At 39.4% G+C, this 12,526-nt stretch overlaps 1 protein-coding gene across 1 annotated transcript; it reads right to left on the reverse strand.

The window, feature by feature from the left end:
* Positions 1-210: 210 nt before the first annotated feature.
* Positions 211-12,206, reverse strand: sars1 (seryl-tRNA synthetase 1). The gene is made up of 11 exons (XM_087834008.1): positions 11,997-12,206; positions 10,970-11,040; positions 10,769-10,849; positions 10,511-10,669; positions 9,365-9,508; positions 9,088-9,243; positions 8,545-8,766; positions 8,249-8,378; positions 5,980-6,137; positions 5,652-5,781; positions 211-1,104 (listed from the first exon to the last, which is right to left on the reverse strand). Exons 1-11 carry the CDS (start codon positions 12,130-12,132, stop codon positions 938-940), a joined length of 1,554 nt encoding a protein of 517 aa, XP_087690134.1. The 5' UTR covers positions 12,133-12,206; the 3' UTR covers positions 211-937.
* Between the last annotated feature and the right edge of the window lie 320 nt (positions 12,207-12,526).

Below are 12,526 nucleotides of genomic sequence, written 5' to 3' on the forward strand. Positions count from 1 at the left end.
ATTAAAGGAAAACCCTGAACCTTTTGACACACCATCTAATTTGACTTCCTAAACCAGATCTCTCCACTTTGTGAACTTGGTGCCTATTAAAGCATTTTGAATGTAATTGGTTAATAAACAGCCTGGCTTGCTGTGTGGTTAGTCACATTACCATCACCACTGATCTAGTCTGCTTTGTGCATATACTTAAAAACAAACAAACACAAGAACTTCCATATCAACTGTATTTATTGTTTACAGTGCGTGCCACTTCATCAATGCGCAATTATATATATTTATCTTAGCAAGTACATACAGGAAACATCAACGTCTCGAGGTGGAGAAGAGCATCGTGTTAAACAGTGGATGAAAATGATGATTGTGGTCAGACAAAGCAAAGAGAAGCCTACACCAGACAGTTAAAATACCCAACCATTTACTTCTCACAGTCAACAAACGGTGAGTTCAGACAGTTTTTGAACACATTACGAACAATGCCCGACATCCTGCAAACATACTTTTTATAACATATTCCCAAAAGACTGCTTGTATCAAATCAATGACAGAAATAGTCAGAAAAGAAGCCTGACTCTCAGCACAGCTGCCGACACGCTCCATGAGGTGTCGGCAGCTGTGCTTTATCTGTTGGTTTTAGGCTTCGTGTTGCTGATGAGTTCATACAGTGACAGAGGCGTGAAGTGACCTGGGGATGGCTGACTAAAGGATCCCTTTTTGTGGCAAGCTTTATGTGAATGATGAGATGACATAACACCACCCATTCAGACAGACACAGATGGAACAGAGCCGAGTGTTCACATTACCGTTAAGTGCCAATTTCAGGTTTAGTTTGTGAGACATGACAAACTAATCCCTGATCATTACAATTCAAGCAACACTCTGTTCTATTAGTGTGCATCTGTGAGGCTGGTGAGGCGACACTGCTGCTGTGTGCCGGGGTCTACGAATCGTTCACGGACATGTTCTCTATGGCATCGGGCAGGTTCTGGTCTCCGCCGCCTCCTCCCTGCTTCTTCTTCTTCCCTCCTTCCTGCTGTTTCTTTGATTTCTTGGACATTTCCTGATCAATGGGAGCTGGCTTGACAAACTTAATGATCTCTGTCAAACCTGAAGATGGGAAAAACAACAAAAACAAACATTTAATATATTCAATATTTTACATGACTATTTCTTGTCTTAAAAACATATTTTCCCTTGTTTTTCCAACCATCTTACCGTCATGTTAATGACGCACAGACTACATATAAAGTAAATAATATAAATAATAATAATAATAATAATTAATAATTAATATATAAAGCATGGATGCAGCTTCTGGGTATGAGAAGTGAAGTCTGTGGTCACGTTTCTTAACCCTTGTGCTGTCCACGGGTCATTTTTGTCCTCTAAAGAAATCTTTTGCTATCAAAAATGTGTTTTTTATTCATTAAATGGTCTGAAAATAACAGAAGTTATTCATTACTATACTATGCATGATTGGAATAAGTTTTAAGTAATTTGATTTATTTATGGGGTTTTTATTGGATTTTATAACACCAGCTGTCCTCAGGGGTCAAAAATGACCCCAAAGTACAAAGTGTTGCAAAGAGCCGTATTTTCACAACATACTGCTTTCAAACATCTTTGATCTTGGATCACTGATGTGTGGGGTCAAGCAAAGGTCATAACAACCACAACAACAACAACAACAGGCAGCACAATGAGGAGGCAGGTGCTCTATATTCAATGAAAGTTTATTTATACAGCGCCGAATCAAAACAACAGTCGCATCAAAGTGCTTGGTATTGTAAGGTCGACCCTACAATAATACATACACAGAAAGTAGCTCACAGGCCTCCACTGCACTAGAGATTTGCATACTTTGATGAGCATACTTTTTTTTACCATGTTGTGCAAAGCAATGACCAGCAGGACAAAGCACATATTGTCCTCTAGTATAATGAGGACGGAGAATCAATGTTCAGGAAGATCCAGGGTTAGAAGATAATGAAAATATAGCTAATATTTAGAGCACATGCTACCCTTTCTCTGAAAAAGCACATCACCCACCTGCAGAAGTGGAAGAAGGCTATGAAGTGAAGGAAAGTGATGAAGAATCTGAACTATTTTCAAGTAGGTTCTCAGGCCTCCAGGGCATGGTAGTCTGAGGAGCTTGGAAAGAAAGTGACTGGGCTTCTTGAAGTTTCTTGAATTTTCAGGATGTGAAAATGAAATAGAAGATGTGTCAGAGGACTGCACATCTTTCATTTCAATTATGATGAAGACAAAGAATCAAGCAGGAAAGAGGAGTCAGCTGAGACAGAGGAGTATTTACAGTAATGTGAGGAAACATTGATCTGGTCTTCTATCTTCCCAGTGACAGACGATGCATGACTCTCTCATGGGCCTCAGAGAAAGACAATCTACCACAGTCCAAGCACATGTGCCAGGTCCCATACTCCTTCAGTTACTTTTCTACTCGAGTACTGAAAGCATTACACACAGTGTATTCTGCTTGTTTTATGCTTTTTAACGTTCACATGCCAATGGATGCATCAGAGACCAAGTTGGGGTTCAGTAACTTGCCCAAGGACACCTTGGTAAGAACTCCAGACTAGAGCACACAGAGATTGAACCACCAACCATCCAATTAGCAGATGACCTGCTCTGCAGCCAACTCAATGACGAACAAGGAGGGACAACGAGAGGAAGAAAAATGGACCGAATGCAGCTGTAGGCGTATGTGGGTGTGTTGATTCTTACTGCCGTGCATCCAGTAGAGTCGCTACGGCCAGTTCATGACATCCTGAGTCTGGTAGAGAAGTTTTAAAGGTGACACAAGATTAATCATAGAAGCACAAAAAGGATATAATTTCTTGATAAAGACACAATAGATGATCATCGTTCATGACACAAACGTGCTCCCATTTGAGGTGTATGGAGCAAGTGGGCGTGTCTCCTGCTGTGATGTCAGATCCTGGTACTGATGTGACTGTATGAGCACCAAGTCCCCTTCAGAGGACTCTGTCAACAGAACATCCAAGTAAACCAGGGATGAGATAAAAACATGGGCAGCATGTGATGCAGGTCCAGCTGTACATGGAACATGCTAGTGTACGATGGCAAACCGTCTCCTGCAGTCAGGACACGCCAGTTGTCCCCAACATTGCAGGTTTCCAAAAGAAAACAATCACCTGTAACAACTTGTTTACTGTATATGACCCTTGGCCTGCAACTGCAGAAAGAAAGCTGTCCATGATGGGACCAGTGCAGAGGAATAAACCTGAGCTTCCTCCTGATGGGACCAGTGCAGAGGAATAAACCTGAGCTTCCTCCTGATGGGACCAGTGCAGAGGAATAAATCTGAGCTTCCTCCTGCACTTGGGTCAAATATGGACACACCTTTGTTCTTGCTTCAGGCTCTCATGTGTTCACTCAGACTCATGCCCTGGTGTCCTATCATGCCAAAATATAGAAAACTGTCAGGTAACGAGTTGGAATAAAGTTGAATAACCTTGAAACACAGAGATGATGATATTTTATACTTCTTGCTTTATAGACAGTCAAAGCAAACGGGGTCATTTTTGAGCCCAGAGGACAACAGATGTGATTATTTGCTGCCAGTAAAAAACTTGAAGTAGTTTAAAAACAGCTTTCTAAATTAACTTTGACATAAACCCGTCTGTGATCATCTGTTAAAGCGACCGACTCTGGTTGTGAAACGATAATCACAATAACTGATGATTTAATTTATTTTTTACCCAAAAACAAAGAAAAAATTAATTTTTATGAGGTTTTTATCAGACTTAAATTTGAAATGGAATAAAAAAAAATTTAAAAAATGTTTGAATTAAGTTTTAATTAAAAGTGGGGAAAAATCCACTTCATATTAATTAAGTATCAATCAAACCAGATGGGGACATTTTTGACCCCTGAGGACCACAGGTGTGATTATGTGCTGCCATATAAAATTTATAAATGCTTCAAAAAAAACTTTCTCACTAAAGTTCAACATACAGCACTCTGTAGTTAGTCAGATAGTCAAAATAATTTGAACATTTAAATATTTTATTTTCTCAATTTGTTTTTGCTCAAAAACACAGTGTACTTTATGTAAACAAGGTCTGGTGGCCCTAAAATGTAAAATGTTGGGTAAATTTTGTGTTAATATGTTGGTCTTAAGTAAAACTAAGATGTAACACTGACTTGATTGACAATTTATACTTTATACTTGAAAAAACAATCAAATGAAGTGGGGACATTTTTGACCCCTGAGGACCACAGGTGTGATTATGTGCTGCCATTTAAAAAATTTAAATGGTTCAAAAAAAAAATTCTCACTAAAGTTAAACATACAGCACTCTGTAGTTAGTCAGATAGTCAAAATTATCTAAACAATTAAATATTTAATTTTCTCAATTTGTTTTTGCTCAAAAACACAGTGTATTTTTTGTAAACAAGGTGTGGTGGCCCTAAAATGTAAAATGTTCGGTAAATTTTGTGTTAATGTGTTGGTCTTAAGTAAAACTAAGGTGTAACACTGAATTAATTGACAATTTATACTTTATATTTTAAAAAACAGTCAAATGAAGTGGGGACATTTTTGACCCCTGAGGACCACAGGTGTGATTATGTGCTGCCATTTAAAAAATTTAAATGGTTCAAAAAAAAAATTCTCACTAAAGTTCAACATACAGCATTCTTTAGTTAGACAAATAGTCAAAATTATCTAAACAATTAAATATTTCATTTTCTTGTTTTATTTCCACTCGAAAACACAGTGTACTTTATGTAAACAAGGTCTGGTGGCCCTAAAATGTAAAATGTTGGGTAAATGTTGTGTTAATGTGTTGGTCTTAAATAAAACTTAGATGTAACACTGAACTGATTGACAATTTATACTTTATACTTTAAAAAACAGTCAAATGAAGTGGGGACATTTTTGACCCCTGAGGACCACAGGTGTGATTATGTGCTGCCATTTAAAAAATTTAAATGGTTCAAAAAAATTTTTTTCACTAAAGTTAAACATACAGCACTCTGTAGTTAGTCAGATAGTCAAAATTATCTAAACAATTAAATATTTAATTTTCTTGTTTTATTTTCGCTTAAAAACAGGGTGTATTTTTTGTAAACAAGGTGTGGTGGCCCTAAAATGTAAAATGTTGGGTAAATTTTGTGTTAATATGTTGGTCTTAAGTAAAACTAAGGTGTAACACTGAATTGATTGACAATTTATACTTTATACTTTAAAAAACACTCAAATGAAGCGGGGACATTTTTGACCCCTGATCACCCCAGGTGTATGGAAATCGGGAGGACATTATGAGGGTTAAACTTAATTTTTTTTTTTAATGGCCAGCAGGGGGAAGCCTTGAGCCTTTAAACTAACCATCTCTAATATAAACAATCAGAGGCAAGGTAGCAGTCAGTCCCTGAGATCAAGTGTTGGATACACATACGATTGACGGGTATGGATGTTAACATGTACCTCTCAGCAGGACAGCACTTCCAAAAATGTCAATTTTATTTCCTCTAAGAAAGCTGCTAAGCATTTGAAATTTGTTCCAAATGCTAAGTATTATATGGAGACAAACGCAGTTGGGATGATAGTGTGCATTAACATCAAAAGTCTCTAGGTGCAGTAAGCAGGCAAGAAAGCCAGCACAGCTTACCAGGAGGCATGAACTCCCTGAGCTTCTCTGGAACAATGATTCCTTCTTCAGTTTGGTAGTTCTCTAGGATGGCGCACATCACACGTGTGGTGGCGCACATGGTTGCATTCAACATGTGCACAAACTCCGCCTACAAAACACAAAGACAACGAGAGATATGAATTTAGAGTGTGGCTACAGAAAAGTGAAACGCATGTGCAGGGGGGAAGCAAGTTAAGATTTTTCTGCTTCCAAGTAATTCGCTTTATCTTTGATCCCTTACAAAATAGCAGACAAGACACACAAACTGCATTAGTTCTTGTACGCTGTGTTGGAACTGAGCACTCACCTTGTCCATCATTTTTTTGGTCTGTCCGTAGCGGATGCGCAGCCGCCTGGCCTGGTAGTCTGTGCAGTTTGAGCAGGAGACCAGCTCTCTGAAGGCCCCTGAGCCGGGGAACCAGGCCTCCAGATCCAGCTTCTTACTGGCTGCATGGTTCAGGGCACCTACAGTACACATGAAGGAGAGAGCAGTTAGTTTATGTCATGGTTGAGTTATAAAGAAATCATCTAAAACTCTTTCTACTTGTTTAAAGCACAGTTAGGTGAATGCCTAGCAGGTAGTGCTGGATATTACGTTTATCTAATTTATCTACAGAAGGAATTTAGTTTGTAATGTTTCAGTTAGGGCTGCTCGATTATGGCAAAAATGATAATCACGATGATTTTCACTGAAATTGAGATCTCGATTATTTGACGATATTTATTTAACAATAACAATGTATTGAATAATGACTTTAAAGATTGTCAAAAAATAATATAAAATAGTGTGCAAATACTGAAAACAGTGCAAATGTTTGCAATATAAAAAATAAATGAAAAATGTAAACATCTATGTTTAGTGAACTTTGCAGTGTTGCTCTGTGGTGCAGCTATGACACTGTAGCAGAGTTTACACACTATGTCTACTTGATCCACGTCTGACTCCGCGAACCCATAATGTTTCCACACCACTGAAGTTTTTTTTACCTCTCATTTCAACCAACAGCAGTCACTCTCCTCTCCAAATAACTTCTGCTTAGCTTTCCGAGCTTCCCTCGGGTCCTCTTAATCAGCGGTCCCCAACCCCCGGGCCTCGGACCGGTACCGGTCCGTGAGTCGTTTGGTACCAGGCCGCGAGAGTTGAGGCTCAGGTGTGAAATGTATAGTTTTCAGGGTTTTTATCGGTTTTCAGCGTTATTTTGTTATCGTTTTTATCGTTTACTCGGTTTTCCTTGGTCTTTTCACGTGTTTTATGAATAAATTTTCTTTTTTTTGGTACCGGTACTAGTTTTATTTTGTTGTATTTATCCGCGACACCTTAAAGGCCGGTCCATGAAAATATTGTCGGGCATAAACCTGTCCGTGGCACAAAAAAGGTTGGGGACCGCTGCTCTTAATTGTTGTGACACGTGTTCGAAATGCAGAGAGGTGCGCTCGATTTGCCACACGGAGCAGCGCGAGAGTAAAGCACGAGGGAGGGGCTAATAATCGGCTCAGTCATTTTTAATGATCGTTGAAAGCCCAGATCGTAATTGTGATTAAAATCCGATTAATTAAGCAGCCCTAGTTTCAGTTCCATCAGATAAACCACAAAGAAATTCATAAAGCATTTTCATACCGTCTTCATTTTTCCACATACAAGTGCCGGTGACCCAGACGCAGCCTGGTTGTGTCATCTTGAACTGTCTGCCGTGCATGTTTAACTCAACTCTGTTCATGCTGCTTCAAACAATTCACCCCTAGTGGATGTTATACAGAGTTATACTGGACTGATAGTTCAGATAGTGTAAAAATCTAATTATTGGCTAAATGATGAACACATTTATCCTGTTTGTAATGCGTTCTAGATTTTGTAGGCCTACATCTGCAAAACAATCATTCATTTTTCAGTGTCTGTCCACTGTGCTGAAAGTAATTACTGAAGTGGATAGTTCAAGTCATGAATGACTGTCCAACTGAGGGATGGTATTTATGTACAAACATGCATGATCATTGGTTTGGTGAAGGTCAGTCCATGCATCTCTCTTTTCTTCTTGATGCACAATTTAAAAAAAAAAAAAAACTGTCTGTTTGTGTTGGATTTCTTTTAGTTTCCAACACAAACAGACTTGATGCTGTACCTTCAAGTATGGGCCACATTCAAGTCTGATATTTATTCCGTCTCACTTTAGGGTGAGACTGAATGTTCGTGTGTGGATATAAGAAATCGGTAATATGTAGTACACAGGATGGCCCAACAGTTGTTTCTTCTTTCCTACCAAAACACTTGGATATGTAATATTTATAATATATTTAAAGTTTTCACTTGTAATTGTGGTATGGTTAGCTGTAGTGTTAATCACAGTCTCATGGTATAATATTACTGTGTTGCAATACAGTGATTCTGTGATATTCACAATGCGAGATCATCTACAAAATATAAGATCTAAGTTAATGATGGAGAAGAAAAAATATCCCTAAAAAATAAAAAGACCTGAATTAAATATTTATTCCTTGTATTGTGTTGTCTGTGTGTGTCTAGCAACTACAAATGCTCAGTGTGGTATGAGGAGTGAGAGTGCGTGTACTTGACCTACCAGAGACAATGTTGACGATACGATAAGGAATTCCTAGTGACTGGTAGAACTCTTCTGCTGTTCCTATCATCTCATCGAACATCTCCCATGATTTGCCGTCATGCGGTGAGGCATAGACAAACTGCTCAATCTACAAGCAGACGTAAAAGAAACAATGTTTAAAATTAAAAACAAAAAGTACTTTTGTTATTAATGATTTTGAAACTATATTAGTGTTAATGTGACATATTGTTTTTGAATAAAAAATAAATTAAAAAATTTAATTATACAAAAATCACAATTTCAACAAAACTGACCTTCTCAAACTGGTGCACTCTGAAGATCCCACGGGTGTCTCGGCCATGGGAACCCACTTCCTGTCTGAAGCAGGTGGAGAAGCCGGCGTAGCGGATGGGCAGGTCCTCTGGTTTGAGCCATTCTTCCCTCAGGAAGGCAGCGATGGGCTGCTCTGAGGTGGCGATGAGGTATTTCTCATCTATGGAACTGTCATCTGATTTCTCACTTCCCTTTCCAATGACCTGACAGAAACATGTAGAGAGGTTGAAGAGGGAACCTAAATCCATGTATAGACATATTTGTTGGTTGCCAATCTTCTTTTCTGCCACACTCCAATTATCTTCTACTGGATTTAGAGCAGGCAGGCTGCCCAAGTCCACTCAACTCGCTGTCATCATCATCAGGATACCAGTTTGACACGGTTGTGACTGTAAATCTAATAACTTCCTACAAAAGTATATCTACAAAAATGCAACTTCTGCATCTCTAATGCACACGTTTTATATTTTTACCACTTTGGAACAAGTATACTGCATGCTCCAATTCAGAGACAGCCTCCATACCTTGTAAAGCTCTTCATCAAACTGGCTGAGCTGGGCGACTTCCTGCATGACCTCCTTCCTCATGAAGAAAGGTGTGTAGAGCATGGTGTAGTTCTTGCTGTAGAGGATCCTTAAGGCAAAATTGATCAGAGCCTGCTCCAGGAACACCAGGGGACCCTGAACACAGCAGAGAGGAGATAAACAGCTGGTCAGTAAAGGAAAGGAAGAGGAAAGGGAAACCTGGTCATGCTACTATGTGTTACTTTGTTTCTCTACTTTTCTTCATATGAAAACGTACCTTGAGAAAATAACCTCTGCTGCCAGCTACAACTGCTCCCCTCTCGCCATCAAAACCATCGATCATGACCACCAGGTCAACATGGGAGTACTTCTTCTGGGCAGTGCAGTCACCCCAGGTACGCTCCACCTTATTGTCTGCATCCTGACAGCAAACAATAAACAATTTGATTGTATGATCAGAAAATCTTGAACTGACAAGACATTTATTATACTACCAGATTCTGTGAATTACTAATAAGGAAAACATGTGTTTTTATTTTCAGATTCACAAAAAGCTCAATAAAATTTATTTGAAGGTTTTAATGAGGTGTTAAAGCTGTATATGCTGCCAGAATTGCCTGAAAGCCACACTCTCCAAACCTCTGGAACTCTGAAAAACGAATGGAATTATATCAGTGTTTTATGTTGTTTGTGAGGAGAGCACTGTTTAACTGGGAAGACTATAGCATATGAATAACTTTCACACGAATGGTGAGTGACCTTTCACTTTTGGGTGACGTGGACCCAGATTAAGCCAGCAAATACTCCCCACAGCACAATACATTAAATCAAGACCCAAAATACACACAGAGTTGGATTTCTAACTGTAACCCTCGTGCAGTCAGTTACAATTATCAGGACTTGACAGCGAGACACCCCACGCTATTTGCTGGTGATCCACTTGTGTCATCAAGTTTTACTTTTCACTTTATGGGTGATCGGCATTAGAAGGTGCAGCTGATAACAGGAAGGGTTAGCTAAATAAATGATTATACTGTTCTTCCCCTGCCTGCAACTTTTCAGTGTACAACACCAGCTCACTGCTGGCTTACAGGACCCCTCATGGTGGCTCTATTTCCCTTGCTATGGATGTGGTAAATGAACAAGGCAGGAAAATTAGGACAGAAAAATCATCATGATATGATGGTGTTTTGATCTGTGCGTGGGCTGTGTCCATATAATGGATGATAAATCAATAACCACATTCATTACAGACATGTGGATGTTATTTACAAAGAAAAAGCTGCTTCTAGCACTGACCATGTAGTACTATTGATGACCAAACCAAAAAAAAAAAAAAAAAAGAGTCTAGCGGTCTTCTTTTCAGACATTCAAGATCAATGTTGGGCTCTAGTATTAACCCCCCTCAAACCAAACCACACACCTCATCATTGCTGATGGGTACAGAGGGGTGCAAAAGGTTGCCGATCTCTCTCAGGTGCTCGAAACGTTCCGCCTCCAGCTTTACTCTCTCACTGTCCGTCTTCTCTATCGCTTCATCCACCAACAAACGCACCTTTTTAATCTGGGTTACTGTCAGGGCCTGGCACAGGACAAAAAATGCAAACAAGCTTGTTAGATCTGTTTGCCAGCTTACAAACAGTTATGCTGTGTAGACAGAAACGAGTGCAGTCAGTCATACCGACAGAACTTCAGCCGTAAGAGACTCCAGGTTCTGCGCTTCTTCAGGAACAGCCTCATCCTCTCCAACTGGTTCCTTCTTCTGCATGAGCAACAAAGCAGAGGGTTAAAGACAGACAACGCTAAACCTTGTTTATTTCTGAAGGGACTGGAAAACAAATACAATGCTCAACAGTCCCCATTTAGTGTTATGTTGAAATACCTTCATTTTTTCCCCGATGCTTTTGCTGCAAAGGTTCTTTGCTTTGTTCAGGTTGTCTGCAGTGAAGCGGCCTGTCAGGGGATAAAAATCAGTGACTCAGTGCATTATGAGATTGTGTGTGTGCCACAGCAGCTGGTCTAATAACCTGGTGACATGATTTACAGTAACTAAGTATTAAACAGCCCAAAATTATAATATAAACATAACACTGTCTTGGCAACTTTCATACCTGTAATAATGTACAGAAGAAATTATTGAAACTGGATCATGTTGACTATCTCAGTAGTCACACTACAGGGCGAGGTTGACCTGACATGTTGCTGGCTGGGATTGCATCAGATTGACTACCCGGCATCGTTTAGCTAACCCGGCGTTAGCCAGCGTTTCCCATTAAGCTAAATCAACGGAATAATGGGAACAGGGGGTTAACTAGTGACTCGTCTTGTGAAAGTTTGGTCTTAAATAACTAGGTACTTAAATAACAACCACAATGGCTTTTCTAGATTTGCTGAATTATGCTAGCTGCGCTAAGATTAGCGTGCTATTCACATCTGGTTATACTAAATAAAATGACAGACAAACTTCAATGAATTGCTTAAGAAACAGTGTACAACATCTATTCACTAATCAATACGGCGCAAATATAACACACCAACCAGCACGTTTACCATTTAAATTACTGACTTTCTTAAGCGAGATCAGACCACTGCAGTGCAGTGAGCTTTTAGCTTGCGCAGCAACACAGTGAAGCTAACAACCAAAAGTATTCCCTAAATTTATTCTGAAGATTTTATATTTAGTATTACAATGAGCCGAATAAACAGGTGGACCCTGAATAAGTCCAAAACCTTGTTCGGTCCCATTTCGGATCAAACAGTTAACCACAATTAAACTGTAACAGTTTAAAAAAATACATTTTTTAAATGGAGTCTGGCGTGAACTCTTCTCCGTTGTAAGATACATTGACGGCTACGCTAACATTAGCATCGTTAGCCACCGCGTTGACGTTAGCTGCAGAGTGACTTACATTTTCTCCACTCTGTGTCTGCGGCCACCAACTTGTCAACCAGGGTAACATCTTTAAACCTCTTTCTTTGAGTCTCACGGACGACTTCGGGGTCGCCGCCTTTGTCGGTTCGAAACAGGTCCAAGTCGAGCACCATCTTTCCACGCTGTCTGTCAGAGACGAAACCGATAGAGCTCTTGCCGACGTCGCCTCCCACCGAGTTGCCAGATTTTGTTGTTCACGTAAAAAAAGAGTTGTTGTTTTTTTTACTCCAATGCAAACAAGTATTTTAACTTAAATGAGATCAATATATTGTTCATGATAAATACAATAGACCCAAATGCTCATGTTAACTAGGGTGTATTGTCAGTTTTTAAATACATTTAATTTATGAAATTAATTGTTAAAACAACATTTATACAGAAATGATCTCTGCTGGCTAATATGTTATTCAATAATGAAGTGCCACAATCTGCATTTCCTCTTATGTCTACTTGAGGCTACCTTGTGTGAGATTTCAAGTGCTGTGGGAGGCTGCCTGGTTAGTCAGC

Source organism: Neolamprologus brichardi, chromosome 20 (assembly GCF_056152115.1).
Source record: "Neolamprologus brichardi isolate AB-2024 chromosome 20, ASM5615211v1, whole genome shotgun sequence".
In the NCBI taxonomy this organism is placed as follows: Eukaryota; Metazoa; Chordata; class Actinopteri; order Cichliformes; family Cichlidae; genus Neolamprologus; species Neolamprologus brichardi.